The sequence below is a fragment of the Apteryx mantelli genome, chromosome 15, assembly GCF_036417845.1.
Source record: "Apteryx mantelli isolate bAptMan1 chromosome 15, bAptMan1.hap1, whole genome shotgun sequence".
In the NCBI taxonomy this organism is placed as follows: domain Eukaryota; kingdom Metazoa; phylum Chordata; class Aves; order Apterygiformes; family Apterygidae; genus Apteryx; species Apteryx mantelli.
Genome location: NC_089992.1, coordinates 9,218,555 through 9,231,708, shown reverse-complemented (window position 1 = coordinate 9,231,708; position 13,154 = coordinate 9,218,555). Strand labels below are relative to the sequence as shown.

The window sequence follows — 13,154 nt, the reverse complement described above, 5'->3', positions numbered from 1 at the left end:
AGAATATGATTTCTGATGCTGATTTTGACCAGGGTGCTGGCTCCTCTATAAAATGCTCTTTGATCTTTAAACACCACAAAATGCTGCATAATGCTAGTTCTAACGGTATAAAATATTTTGGATAAAAGCATCCTTTCCTTTGACCTGGCAGGTGCAAGGGGGCCTGGCTGTTGCCTAAAAGGGAAGTTCTTTCAGTCTCCCACTCCCCTTAAAGCACAGGGTGCTTTCTCACCTTGAGGTCTGTGCCCTATGTAAAATTCCCAGGGGAACTGTTTTTCTCCCCTTGGATCTCCCTCTCTTCCCTGTTGCACGGCTGCTTGCAATGAAGCGGGTTTACAAACAAGCGGGTTTATGGTAACGGTCCCTGGCAGGAGCATCTGCTCCGATGTCCCGCAGGTCTGCCTCTAACAGGTGGCAGCGGAAAGAGCCTCTCCTGGCACAGGGGACTGTCTTTGCACGCTGTCCTGCCTAACAGGAATGAAGTAAATGCCACTTTGGGGGGAATATCCTCATCTCCAAGCTTGCCACCCCAAAAGGAGGGACAGATGTGTCAGGTGCTGCGGGAGGGTGAGCTCTTACTGGTGCTGGACAGATGTTTAACCCCAGGGGTGGCTGCATTCCTGCGTTTCTGTCTGTCTGTGGGACATAAGCTGCTGATTTGCGTGCTCTCCTCGCGGTGCTTGCAGAGGAGGCTGGATGAAAGCAGTGCTCGGTGCCTATCGCTGCTGCGGGCTTGGGGTGCGCTTGTGTCCTGCTGCGTGTGCCGGATGGGGCAGTGCCACGGTGTCCGGCAGGGAGCCAGGGCAGAGCCAGGAGCCCAAGCCTGTACTCAGATGAGTACAGGGGCATGGACGAGGCCGGGGCACTGTCCCCTTTCTGCTCCCTCCACAGGTGATATTGCGGCCCTTGGTGATTTCCTTGTGAATCTTTCGCTGGTGCTCGTTTCTGATGAATGAGGTTTCTTTGGTGCCTGGATCAACTCTAAACGCCTGAAGTTCTTGCTTCAGACCCCAGGGCTGGTTCATCCTAGCACTAACTCGTTAATAGTGATGGGAAATTAAGAAGGTTATTTGTTATGATGGTGGTCGTACTGCTACCCACAGCAGTTCTTCAGCTCTGGCATCCTGCCTTATGCCTATTTCTTCCTTTCTGAAAGCAAGCAACTGGGCGTAACTCTTCCCGCACTGAAAAGCCTTGGATGTAGCGTGTGATAAAGGGAACATACGGCTTCCTATCTGCTGTAGCAATCTGTCTGGGGTGGATCAAGGCAGCCTGCTGTCCTTGGGCAATGCTGAAGCCTTACCCTTGCGAGGGGTGCTGTCTGCTCCGTAAGCCACGTACCGGATCTAGTGCGGGATGGGGAGGCTGTGCTGGGGTGAGCTGGAGGCTTGTGGAGCTCTCAGGGGAGAGCGGATAAATGCACGAGCATGGGGCAAAGCACCCTATGTATGAAAGATAGCCTCATGCCCCTCCTGCCTCTCATACTGGGAGACTAAAGCACTGGATGAGGTCTTCATCACATTGGCACTGCTCTGTGTTTTAAATGCATGTGCTTTCCCCTGCCTTTAGGAGCAGCTCCTATGTGCGCTTAGGGGTGCCAGACAGCATCATTTAATTGCAGTGCCTGGAACACTTCTGTGTGTGTGTGCTCACAGCAGAGCTTAAATCTGTCACTCAGAGGATGGTTTCTCAGGGCATCTTCCATACTAGGGTGTCTTTATACAGCAATCATGTTAGATCCTGCAACTGTAGCAGCTCTTTGCATGTAGCAATAGCTCGCAGCCAGCCTGGGGACAGGTAAGTGCTGCCTGGGTGAACGCTGGGCTCACCCCGGTTTATCCAGAAGGTATTCTGCAGGGGTTCTCGCTCTTTAAATACCTGGTGCTTGAGTAGAGCAGAAGGCAGGTTTCCCCAGGACAACTGTTGAGATGCCATATCTAGGTGGTTTTTGCATGGCTGTACCGCACTCAAACCCTGCTGCAGATACCGTTGCCCAGCCGCAGCATGGGGGGAACTGAGGGCACTCCCTGCGGGTCCCCACTGCAGCTCCCCAGTCCCGACCTGGGGCTGCCTGTTGCACGCAAGCCCAGCCTTGGGTGCAGGAACAATTGCATGGTCCCCAGCTGGGCAACTCTCACCCTGTGGGCACCAGTTGCCTCTGGCATGTAGAGAGCTTCTGGAGGAGGAAGAGGCTTCCTCACCTCTCCATGGCTTTTGCTTTCTGGCCAGGGTGCCCAGAAACAGTGCTGAGAGAAGATCGTTGAGTTATTTGGGATACCGAACCTGAGCTCAAGTCAGGGCTTGGATGTGATATCTGCTCTGGTTCCCAGATGGCAGGATCACAGAAAGCAGGAATCTGTGGACAGCAGGACTGTACTTATTTAACTCGGAGGCTTGCTTTCTCACTAAAGCTCATGCAGGGTTTTTTCACAACTACAGCAGTCCGTTCCTCAGAGAGACAAGTCATCGCCAGCCAGCTCTGCCCTTAGTTTTCTTTGCCCAGCCTTTCTGGAAAGGGCCCATTTGGATCATTGGATCGGATATGGTTGGGCCCGTGGGAGGGTGACTGGGTGCATCTCCCTCGCACCCTGGGCCCGTGTGCTCCCCGCACCCACATACCTCTACATGGCCTTGGCTAACAGAGAAGATCTGTAAGTGCAAAGGGAGCCGTGCTGCAGTGCTGTTTTATGATCGTTACCTTGACAAATCACAATTACACTGTGGAGTTACGCTAATAATTATTTCTACAAAGCCATATTTGCTACCTCTCCCCCTTTTCTCTCGTGACCTTAAATTATCCTTAATGATGCAAAGTTACCTGCTGCAGGGTGACTTTTCCATGTGATTTTGGTAAAGGAAAGCCCACACTTTAAATAGGGAAAATACTGACCTCGTAAGTCTTTATTCAGGAGCACTTCCCTTTAATGCTTAGTTACCAATTCAATTTTATAACTTCCATATTGAGGGAATAAAGTCCTTCATGCCTCTGGTTAATAAATGTATGTGATAAGTGCTTTATAATACTGTGAAGGATGGCTGATTTCTTTATGGCTTGTTCACAGCCTTGCATGGTGTGCAAGCGGTGGGTGGAAGGGGATGGCAGGTCCCATGTGAACCCTCACGATGGTGGTGCTCTGCCACAGTGCTGGACTGCTGGCAAGTCTGGCACCCGGTGTGACGGCACCTGTGTTTAAATGCAGGGTTGGTTTTGGGAGAGGTAACATCAGGAGCAGGTTCCTGAGCAGCCTGTGCTGGGTGAGCAGTTGACCGAGATGCTGAGAGCATTTTGGGTGCTTGGAAACAGGTAGGGCCCAGCAGGAGAGGTGGGTGCCAGCAAGCATGGCTGGCCAAGGCACAGGCTCAGTATCCCCGTGCCACAGGCACTGTCTTGCCCCCAGGACTGGCACTGGGATGGGCTGGCCCACAAGCATCGCGGTCCCTCACTCTCCTGGTGCCACGGTGCAGATAGGAGCTGCAGCCTGAGCAGTGATGAGTGCCTGTCCACCCTGGTAATGTGAGTGTTATTCGTGGTCCTCTCTGTCTGGGCATATCCTCAGTTCTGTCTCTTTGCTGGGGAAAATGGGACGTAGAGATAAAGGCAGCCTGCATTTACGGCCTCTGTAAACCTGCTGTCCAGGTGGCCTAAACACACCGTGAGAAGATGCTGCTGACCCAGAGGAGGGAACAACTGTTGCTGTTCCCCCACACAAGCAGGTACCTTGGGCTCAAGCAATCCCCAAATACGACTTGATGCTGTTTGTAAGCCCTCGGGAAGAGGTTTAGGTGAGTGCAGATGTGCATTCACACAGCTGGGAAGGGCTGCTCGGGATGAGGACAGTCCTTACAGCAGGACAGCAGACCTGGGAACTGCATTAGCTGGACACAGTTTGTCCAGACCTCCTCTCCATGCCACCTCTTGCGACACATAAGTGCGGGTGGCCACGAGGCACCCACTCCCAGCAGGGGTGAGGTCCTGGCACTGGAAAAGCCTCCTGGTTTGTAGAGCTGATGAAACGCCTTGTCACCCCTGTCGGCTGTGGGTACTACAGCTTGAGGGGGACCTGGAGCTGGGTACGGGTGCCACAAGGCCCTCTGTTGCAGCTCATTGGGTTTTGGAGAGGAAATGTATATGTGGGAGGGGGAAAGGGAAGGCAGTCACTGGACGAACCAGCGCAGAGTTTCTGGGAGGTGCCGAGGGGCTGATTCCATTGCTCTGTGTTGTCTTTGAGCTTTGGGAAGTCCTACAGGCTTTGACAGGTCGTCTTGTGCTCCGTCTGTGGGCAGTCATTATGTAGCATTGCAACAGCCACCCAGATGCGGGTTTCTTACCCTTCAGGGTTCCCCATCAACGTCGGGGCACCTCTCCACCTCGGCTGTTGACTTTCCTTGCCCTCACACCTGGAGGAGGCAGGTCCTACTGGCCAAAGGTTTTAACAGATGACTTGCCTATCCCCCCTATCAAATTCATATTTGTGTGGTCTGGCGCTGGCATGCTAGGCAGTTCGTTGATAATGCTAAACTTACTGGATAATTGAAAGCTAATGCTTCTGTCTGGATCACTATGTATAATATGCCTGGATGACAAATCGGTTTTCTTGTTGCCCTACAAGAAGAGTCAAATACTCTGCTTGTTTCGTTTGTGCGTGTGCGCACGCATGCATACTTTTGCAGCGTGTCTAAAGGAGATGTGTCATCTGCCCTGGCAGCAAATGGAGCTGAGGGTGTCCTGATGAAAAGTCCCTCTTCTCCAGTCTAGGTTAGATATAGATTTGAGTAGCACATGGTGTACACATGCTATATAATACTTGGCTCTTATTGAGTGCCTTTTTCAGCTATCGACCGCAGTACTTGAAAAGCTGGAAGAGATTAGATAAATATTATCCTTGTTGTACGAGAAGGGTGCAGGAAGGCCAGAAACATTAAGTAGCCTCAAGATAATCGCTTGGTAAACTGGCATCAGAGGCTGTTTTTTCACCTGTCTTATGTATTGGGACAAAATGAGTCCAGTTGTGTTGAAATCTGAGTGTTTTCATCTCCCTTGCTGTGTTGGCCACGGCGTGGATCAGGAGCGTGTTGAACTGCTCAGACTTGTGCCCTCTCAAAAGTGACACTGGACTGCGGTGACAAATGTCGCCCTGCACAGTGTCCATTTGGATGACTGACAGGAGCTGCCAGTCCCCCCTTCTGGTGAGTGGGGCAGGTTCCTGGTGCTCCCAAAAGTCCTGGAGTCCGACCAATAGCTAGAGCGTACGACATGATGACCCTATCGTCAATGTGCTCTCTAATCTCTTTCTATGCCTGTGTGATGTAGGGTAGATACTTGCCTCCCTACTGGCTGCCCAGCTCCGGGATTCAGGGTGAAACGTGATGCCCATGAGCTGCAGAACTAGCAAATAAGGAGATGATCTTAGTTCATGCTTTTGCTTAGGACTCCGGCACGAAAGGAGAAGTAGGCTGGTGGGCTCCCCTGCCAACGGGGTACTGGGGCAGTGCCCATGCGGAGGTGGATCAGAGTGGCAGGGGGGAAGAGCTGCAGCGGCGTGGGCTGGAGTAGCAGAGATGAGACTATTTAACACGGAGGGGGGGAGTGCGGGCACAGGTCTAATGCAGGCTTTTGATGACAGCTGGGAAATTGTATCAGCTGAAAGTGACCTGGCAAATAGAAGTGCTCGGGTGCCCTGCTTGATCATGGGGTGGAGAAGAGCCTCTTAGCTGATGTGGCTGAGAGAGGCAGGTGTGACCTTAGGCAGAAAGTCGAGGCATTTCTAGTGCAAATAAGGAATTATTGGTGCTGTTGTACAAGTGAGACCTCTCCCAGAGATTGCTCTGTGTTTCTGGTCACTTTTCTTCAAGAAAGAGGGGTTTAAATAGGATGATGAAGAAAAGGGAAACCCAGCCCCACCTAAAGGCAAGAGGGGGCATGTGCCTGCTGTGTAGGGTCACAAGTGGGAGTGTCGGTTGTGCTAGGTCGGAAACCAAATAATCTTGGCACCAAGAGCTCTGTCTAAGCAATATGTCTGTATCACTTCTGAGACTTGATTTAGTATCTCTTCAAGGTACTTGAGACAATTTGCCTTGCACTTCGCTGCTTGGTACAGATATGCTGCCTTAGGAGAGCTGGCCTTGTATAACTTGTGAATGATAGCTGGGGAGGATTTGACTCTCACTTGTAAACACATTGCAAGGAGTCAGGAGAAATACCAGCAAAGGAAAAGAGCTGCTTAAGCTAAGACAATTTTGATGCAAGACCAAATGGGCGTAAAATGGTTGTGAGTATATTTAAGTAAGAAATGAGAAGAGCAGTGGAGTTCTGGTGCAACATTTCAGTAAAAGTAGAGAAGGCAAAGCCCTAATTAATTTTAAGGTGAAGTTTGATCAGTCTGTAAAATGTATAATATAATGTAGTGCTCTGCAGTGCAGGCAGACTGAAGGACTTGGCAGGTCCCTCCAAAAAGACATGAGGTAGGAAAAGGAAGCAAATTTAAAAACAAAACAAAAACATGCTAATGTCAGCACTTTTATCTGTTAGTGATGCAGCTCACGTGGTCTTGAGTTTAGATGGATGTGTATGTGGTGAGCACTTCATGATTCAGGAGTTGTAAAGTGTGGTATTGGCCTTGAAGCTATTGCATCTTGCAGAAGAGCTGCGTACCTTGGTAATAACTGAGGATTGCTGTAGGAATATAGAGTTAGAGAAGTTAGCGGGGAGCTAGTGAGTTACCTGCTGATCGTGTTTGTGTTTCATACCTCAAAGCCTGATTACAGAGACGTGGGCAGGGCAAGGCTGGGAGTTGTCGTGTCTGTATTTGGCACAAATGCAGAACCTGTGTTCCTCCCAGGTACAGGAACTGAGACAGAGAAGGGAAGGTCTCCATCTTCACTAGTAATAGGGAGGATGTGAGCTTTTTAGGGCAAGCAAAACCCTGGAAGGAGAAGCAGGAGAACCAGCTGACATACTGAAGGGACTTAAGTTTGTGGGGAGTCTTTTGGGTGTTGGGTTTTTGTTGTTGTTGATTGGTTCGTTTGCTTTCTTGTGCAACTGCTGCAATTTTGCAATCTCAGCTTTACCCTTTGAACTTTTGAAATAAGATGTACTTCTGTTTTGTCTTGTTCTTAAAGTGGATTCAGGTGAATCCAGGCAGTGCTAAGGCACACTATTCTCTCAAAAGCAATGTGGATACAAATAAAATGGTGTTTCAGATGCATCTTTGGGGTGCCTGTGAACCAAGACTGATTTGCCACCCCTAGGATCTAGGGTGGATTTCCTTCTAGGTTGAAAGAGTCAGATAAAAAAGGGGGAAGAGCCATTTCTGGGGATCCCTGAGAAGGGCAAGGCGGTGGAGAGACAGTTTGCTGCTTGAAAAGTGTCTGTGTAGTAGATAGGACTCCAAGGTCCCTTTCTAACCTGTGTACCTAATTCAAGATGATACTATCTCCCTCTCTATGTAAAACAGCTGCTGTGTTGTGCATCTATCCTGCACGAAAGGGTGCAGGTATTCATTTCAACAGTTGCTTCTCTTGTTGCTCCCTTTCTGGGTACTGTGTGTGTATGTTATTTAACATCCCAGAGCATATCTGGGTAGGGAAAGTCATGGGCTGCCTTTGGGAGGCTGGAGCACAGGTTGCAGAGTTGTATTTAGCCTCCTGTAATGTCACTTTTGGAATGGTTAAACCGCTGCGGAGGCACAGCCACTCTGAGACACAGGCAGTCTATGCCACTGGTATGGCTTTAATCTCCCAGCCCATAGCTGTTGTGCACCATTTTGTGGATGGAAACAGATATATTTCTTAATTTTGAGACAGGAGTGAGTGGGCCAAGAGATTTGTGCTTCTGCCAATGCATTTCAATTCTGTCCCTTGCAACACCCCCATACCCCAGTGCTGAGTCATCAGAAAGTTTTGCTAGTGCACGTTGCTGGGAACAAGCTGAGGTCTCTTTCTACCTGTTCTAAAATGCTGCCCAAGTGGCTTTGAGTATCAGGTCAAAAATAACATTACCTTTTTTTATCAAATGCGTAATCAATAAAACAAGAGCCAATCTGGCCTCCTCCTCCTTCAGAGCTCAGGTTGCTCCATGGTTCCTGGCCGGGGACTGCTTTCTCTGCCGCCAGGGCTCAATGTGGCTGCTCCAGCATGCCCTGGCAGGAACCCATGGCGCCCAGCACTTGCCTCCTGCCCTTTTCTCTCTTTCTCCTGGAGGATGGTCTCATGTGAGCTGTAGGAGTTGCAGGTGGGAAATGCCTTCAGCCTGTGTTTCTAGCCTTGCCCAGTGTGGTCAGGCCAGTTTTTGAGAAGTCCCCAGTAATCCAGTCCTGTAACCTTGTGCCCCAGAACCTGATCTCGCAGTCCTGTGCTTCCTCTGAAGAGTTTCAGCGAGCTGTCGAGTTTCTTGACTGATGCCTCCCAGTCTGCGCTCTGTTCTGCAAGTGATTGCAGAAGCCATAGACATTGGCAGTGAATATGAAATTGCTTTAATAATGTCCTGTTTCTCATTCTCTCTGGGATGCAGGCAATCCAAGCTGATGAACAGGTCATTTAGGATGAACCGTAACTTACATTGTCATTCAGCAGCCAGTTGGGGTTTTATCTTGCGTCCTTACTCTAACCACTCTGGATATGTAGACAGTTATGGAACATGTGGAAAGCAGAGGTGACTCTTTTGGGCCTCTGCTTTTCTTGGATCTGGATGGCAAGAGAAGAGAAACATATTTAGTGTTTAATTTTAGTCTAGGGTTTGGATTTTTTTTTCCCCCTGTTAGATGAATGATATGTGGGATATGGTTCAAACAGGTCCATGCGCTTCTGTCTCGTTAGTTCATCTGTTCTTATACACACCTTTTTCTCAAGAAACAGTGAGTGCTGGGGGAGGAATGTACAGTCTCCTTGATTGCTCTGGCAGTGGTAGAAGATTCCCCTTCCACTTACCCTTTGGACCACCATGTGACATCCTGCAACCTTCTTGCCCAGAAGTGATACAGCTCTCAGTTTTGGCTTATCACCCCAAGCCTGAATCACTGGAAACGTTTCCCCTCTCTGGGGTTGAGCCCAGGGCCAATTATTGCATTAAGGCAAATATGAGTTGGGATGCATGTGTTCCCAGAGGCTGAACTGGGCTTCTCTTCGCAGATTATCTAAGGGGACTAGCCAGATGTTTTTCCTCCTCTTGATTTTTGAGAGAGGACCACCTCCACCCACTCCCTGGAGAGGACCCTCCTGAAAACGCTTGTGCTCTCTGGTGGGGAGGTGTCTGAGTTTAGTCTGAGAGAAAGTCTGAACTGACTTTGTGCTTCATGAGGAGGACCGAGTATAGTTCTCAGCAAAAATTTGTTTCTGGAGTCAACAGCATGAAATCATGCTGGTTACTGCCTCACTGGTGGAGCTGTCAAATGCTCAGGCCTCGGGCATTAGTGTCAAATGGCTGCAGGCTCTGATGAGCTGTTGCCTGTGTCCAAGCAGAGGCCAGTCAAGAGCGTGGGACCTGCCTGGCACACCAAGCGAGACTGTCCACCACATGCCCCGGGGGAGCCCTATGTGCATAGAAAGTGTCTTCTCCAAGCATCCAGATTCAGAAAAAGCCTCTGTGCTTCGCTCAAGGAATCGGTGCAGGATCTCTGCTGCCCACCTGTCAGAAGCAGGTGCTGGTGGGAAGCAGGAAGTGGCACTGGCCACCTTCTGGTCCCTTCCTCTAGTTTTGTCAGGACAGTAGCCCAAATCCTGGGCTTCTCCTTCAGGTTCTGCAGTGCACAAAGCCTCCCATTGCTTTTAGCACTGTCACTGGTCTTTTGTGGGCCAGTTCAGCAAAGAGGCCAAAGGCTGAAAGGGCGAGGAAGACACCATGCTCCTTTTCCACCACGCAGCACTGCAGCTTGGTAGCAGAGGCCCATGGCTGCAGCAAGCTGGCTGTGTGGCTGACAGCGTTGCTCCTATGCTGTTGATAAACAGGGGACACCGTTCTCTGGGGCTGTCAATCTGTCACCTTTCCCCAGCTCTAATATTTACTGAATAACGATCCTGCAGTGACAGATCTATTTCTGTTTTCATTCTCTATAACATACCTGCCAGAACGCCCCGGGCGACTGAAGAATTTATAATAAAGACACAGTTTCCAAACTAAGTCTGGCACTTTCCTGCCAGCAGCACACCCAGCCAGCAAAGACTAGGACCTGTCTGGCCACCCTACTAAGAGTCTGGATAAATATATGTCTCCCCCCCCTCCCCCCCACTTAGGCCCCGTGTTTTTGTTGAGAGGCTTTATTTACGTTCTCTCCTTTTGCATGAGCTGTCTCAATCATGTCTGTAGTTTACCAGTGTGCACAGTGAGGTCCAGAGAAGGGAAATGATTTAGCCAAGGACATGCGATGCATCGGTTGCACGTTCCATGCTAGAAACTCTGGATAAAGCCATATTATTTGCCTTTCTCAGAGTGCTGGGAAAACAGAATAAAAAGCAGCATGCGAAACTGCTTGTTTTGGCAGTATGATACATACCATATGTGTCTGGGGATGTGGATGCTGAAGCCTGAGCAGGTCCAATCCCCAGATCTCTCCTGTGTTACAAGGCTTTGGCTAAAGCAAGATGGGAAGAGATGTGGAGCAGGGCAGTAGGGTACAAAGAGCTCTCTGCATGCTGTTCCCTGCATGGGCAGAGCAATCACCTGGTTGTGCCACTGTTGAGTCTTTCCTTCCTCTCCACAGACACATAGAGAACTGGAAGAACCTGCAGACGCTGAACGCCGTAGACATGGAGCTGTACACGGGACTCCAGAGGCTGTAAGTATGTTGCGCGTTTTGGGGAGGAGAACGGCACTGGGCAGCCGCTTCCTTCCCAAGCAGAAGGCTCCAGCAGAGAGCTGCTGCTCCCTTCTGTCTGTTGTCTCCACCCTGTGATGTTTGGAGCCTGCTAGTTGTTGACTCCGCAATATTTTTTTGCGAGACTTCACAAAATGGAGATGAAGTGCTTTTTGGTCCTTGCTGGATCTGTGAGAAGAAAGATTGCTAGCTCTTGACAGCTCTGTCAGCATACATCAGCCCTGACCTCTCTTCTCCCTGCTATTCTGGTTCTGGGCTTGTGCATTGTTCTGACTCATTTCAGCCCTACAATGCGAAATTCCAGCTGTCTTTATCAATCCTTCAGCGTTGGGCTGTTGAGTCTCCTTTACTGCAGATGCCATCGCAGTAGTGTTGTGCAATAAGGAAATCGTATCTCCTCACACAGCCCTCAAAGCACTGGGAGAAAGCAACTCTGCATGTTGCAGATGGGGAAACTGGGGTTCGCAAGAGCGAGTGGTTTTCCAGCCCCTTGGGCAGCCTGGCCGAGCATGGGGCACGACCCACACCTCGTAATTTCCCCCTCCTGCACTGCAAACAGCCCTGTGCCTGCCCGCAGCTGTGCCCTGCTGGGTGCCCTTCGTACAAGACGTGCAGCATTGCTTAGGGTTAATTTGAGACTCTCCTAATGTGTTTCACTGGGAACTTTACATTAGCTACCATTTGACCGCAGGCCAGAGGAGAGGTGTATACTGCTGAGCATTCGGTAACTGAACCCCAGCGAGCTGTGCACTTAACGCATCCACTCTGTAAGCAGGCTGACTGCTCCTTCTCATCTAACCTAAAAAGCAGCAATGGAGTTGGGCGCATTTTTGTCTGTAGCAGATATTAATAAATCATGGTTATAGTGCTGATGCAGCTTCTCCAAACAGAGAAAGATGGATGGAAAGAGAATCCCTCTTCAATACCCATATCGCCCTACACAAAATGTTCACCCCTCCTTATCAGGGCTTCAAGCAGAGGGGTTTTCTCTTGGGATGAAGCATGTTGGGTGCTCCCCAGGGCTGCACACCCTCATCGTAACCCCGCAGAAGAGCTGGGCCTGGGGAGCAAGGGGGTGAGAGGACCAGGGCTGGGGGTGCAGGGCTGTGTTTGCTGCAGGGCAGGTGGTGTTGCACGCCTCCACGGTGTGCTGGTGGGGACCTTGCCCTGCAGCTACCCGCACTGAGCCTCTTCTATCACCTATCAGTGGAACTGAAAAGATAAATTTCCTCTTTGCTTGTAATTCATAAGGGCTGTCTGAGGTGAGATCTGCCTCCCTTTGGATTTGAGGACTCCCAGAGCTGATTGCAGTTTTTGGGGCATGGCCTCCAGAGTTCAGTGCAGGAGGTTGAGTGTAAAGCAGTGTTCAGCCTTGACCCCATCACTGTCCTTTCAAATCTCTTTCCAGGACAATCAAGAACTCAGGGCTACGAAACATCCAGCCGCGGGCGTTTGCAAAGAACCCTCACCTGCGCTACATGTGAGTTGAACCAGTTCCTGTCTCCTCTTCCCTGCCTTCTGCTCCCTGGTCTTTCTGATCCCCTTGGAAGAGCCGTCTCCGAAGCATTGCTCCATTGGGAGAGCGATGGGGAGGGAAGGGGAGGTGTGAAAGGAGAAGGGGAGCGAGAGCTGGTGATTAAGGAGGGGAGGAGAAGTGAAGATGCCAGGAAGTGAAAGGGGCTCTGATGTAGGGATGGGGGAGGCAAGAGCCCCGACTGGCTCTCCTGCTGGGCTGTTGACAGATTTAGGTGTCTAATCACTGGGCCAGCTCTGATGGCCCCTCTAACGAGCACTGGCAGCATTAGCAGCCTTGCAGCTGGGGCAAGCTTCCCTTTCTGCCAAGGTCAGTGGCTGCAAGCTGCACACGGCCTGAGCCTGCCCTGCTCATTAGCTTTTCACCAATGGGGGATTTCCAGCACAAATCTCTCTCTTTTGGGCACGTGGCTGACAGCCGTACTCCTAATTATTGACCCTTTAAACAGGCATCTGCAGTGGGTCTGGTGTTGGGCTGCTTTGTGCCGGGGATTGCTGGAGCGCCGGCACAGCGGGATGTGATCGGGCAGGGGAACTGATGCTCCTGAGTGTGGCTCAAGGAGAGGACAAGTCCTTGCACAAACATCCACTGTTGCTGGTCCCGGAGCACGGTGTTTCAGGGAATTTCTGTGTGCTTGAGGCTGAGAAGGCTGATTTCTTCTCCGGGTGTTTGTTTATTTTTCCCAAGGCAGTAAGTGGCTGTCTGAATTGCTGGTGAGTATGCAAGGCACTTCACGGCCTTGAGACGTCTCATCCAAGTGACTGCGCCTGAGGTCAAACCCTTCTCCGCTTTGGTGTGGAAATGGGACTGGC

General features: G+C 50.5%; 1 protein-coding gene across 3 annotated transcripts in view; it reads left to right on the top strand.

Moving 5' to 3' along the window:
- NTRK3 (neurotrophic receptor tyrosine kinase 3) overlaps positions 1-13,154 on the top strand; it is a 239,408-nt gene that overhangs the window by 32,274 nt on the left and 193,980 nt on the right. For all 3 annotated transcript variants that reach the window (XM_067305558.1, XM_013958611.2, XM_013958628.2), the window contains 2 exons: positions 10,695-10,769; positions 12,217-12,288. In XM_067305558.1, the coding sequence (XP_067161659.1) occupies positions 10,741-10,769; positions 12,217-12,288 (101 nt within the window). In that variant the 5' untranslated portion in view covers positions 10,695-10,740. The remainder of the gene's footprint in view (positions 1-10,694; positions 10,770-12,216; positions 12,289-13,154) is intronic.